We start from the raw sequence: 1,640 nt of genomic DNA on the forward strand, positions 1-1,640 counted from the left end.
AGGAGTAATGTGTGAAAATAAAGTCAAAGGTGATATTGTTGAGATGTTATTTGTTTGAGAGCAATTTAAATTCAAATGCCAAATCATCCCTCTGATGAAAAGTTGAACCATTGAAATAATTAAAAAGTTAAAGGATAAAACAGAATATGAACTCTGAAACCTATTCTGAGCACGTCCTGTTTAAAACCTGAGGTATTTGTGTTATGTAAGGCAATGCACGTGCTGTGTGGAGGATTTAGGCTTAAATGCTCAGCGCTTATCGAGGCGGTAAAGGGACTTAATGCAGCGTGTGATCCGAGGCTGTGTTGTGTTTGACACTGACAACAACGTGCACCAGTGGAAACATGTTGCAGTTTATTATTTCAAGAAGAGACACAAAGGAAAGATGATATCTTGACACTGAATTCCTCTTAATCACATTAATTTTGCAAATCATGACATGGACTCGATAAATGAATATAGAATATTGTTACATTTGATAACCTGTTTGTTGAACGTAGAGTAAATGTCTTAATCATTTTATGAAATTTTGCAACAAAGCTCACTTGCTCTTATTCCTTGCCCTAAAGGCAAACGATTTGTAAACAGCAGGATTTTCCACTCTGTTGATTAGGCACTTCTTTTGTTATGCAGTGGCCATAGTTTGTAAATCAGAGCTCTGTTGTTCTGCAGAATTGCATTGAAAGGAAGCAGATAAGAAGGAATTCTTGCACCTATAGGCGTGAATTTGTGGCCAACCGTCACTATTGCTGCAGACTGGTTTAAAGCTATGCCTTGGTATGAACTTAAACAATTATCATACTGTGTACATCTCCTTATTCACACATACTTTCAATTTAGTTTCATTTATAAAAAAAATCTGGGATAAATTCTGAAATTATTATTAATTTCGTGGTTATCGTACCATGAAAATCTCATACCGTTGCAACCCTACTGTAGACCAGTTGCAGGAAGACGATGTCAGCATTGTATGTTTCTGCAATCCCTGAATATGTTACATTTGTATTACATTAGATGTAAACTCTAAACATATCCAACAAATAATGCCGTACAAATGTATTATATCTGTGTTCTGTAGAAATGTTCAATTCAACATTTTTTTCTGCCAATTGGGTTGGTTACTGCCAACCAGATCAGTTGATTTTCACGTTAAATAACCTCATGAGATTTGTCAACAGAACCTGTAAAAGTTTAGATGTGCTTTTTCACTAACTGGATTCCACTCGCATCCTGACACCTAAAAAGAACCCAATAATAGTTGATTTTGTTCAAACTTAGTACTCCTCCCCTTCTTCCTCTCCTTCGTCCCCGATGCTGTCGGTGCCCACCTCTTCATAATCCTTCTCCAGGGCAGCCATGTCCTCTCTGGCCTCGGAGAACTCGCCCTCCTCCATCCCCTCTCCCACGTACCAGTGGACGAAGGCCCTCTTGGCGTACATCAGGTCGAACTTGTGGTCGAGTCGAGCCCAGGCCTCGGCGATGGCGGTGGTGTTGCTCAGCATGCAGACGGCCCTCTGCACCTTGGCCAGGTCTCCTCCAGGAACCACGGTGGGCGGCTGGTAGTTGATGCCCACCTTGAAGCCGGTGGGACACCAGTCCACAAACTGGATGGTGCGCTTGGTTTTGATGGTGGCGATGGC

The 1,640-nt window shown here is 41.2% G+C and overlaps 1 protein-coding gene across 1 annotated transcript; it reads right to left on the reverse strand.

Annotated features, from left to right (window-relative positions):
- Positions 1 to 1,259: 1,259 nt before the first annotated feature.
- LOC121963408 (tubulin alpha chain-like) lies at positions 1,260 to 1,637 on the reverse strand (the record flags this gene model as incomplete). Its single annotated transcript, XM_042513693.1, has 1 exon — positions 1,260 to 1,637. A coding segment is annotated over one exon (363 nt), but the record flags the coding sequence as incomplete, so codon positions are not given.
- Between the last annotated feature and the right edge of the window lie 3 nt (positions 1,638 to 1,640).

The sequence above is a fragment of the Plectropomus leopardus genome, unplaced genomic scaffold (assembly GCF_008729295.1).
Source record: "Plectropomus leopardus isolate mb unplaced genomic scaffold, YSFRI_Pleo_2.0 unplaced_scaffold11170, whole genome shotgun sequence".
In the NCBI taxonomy this organism is placed as follows: Eukaryota; Metazoa; Chordata; class Actinopteri; order Perciformes; family Serranidae; genus Plectropomus; species Plectropomus leopardus.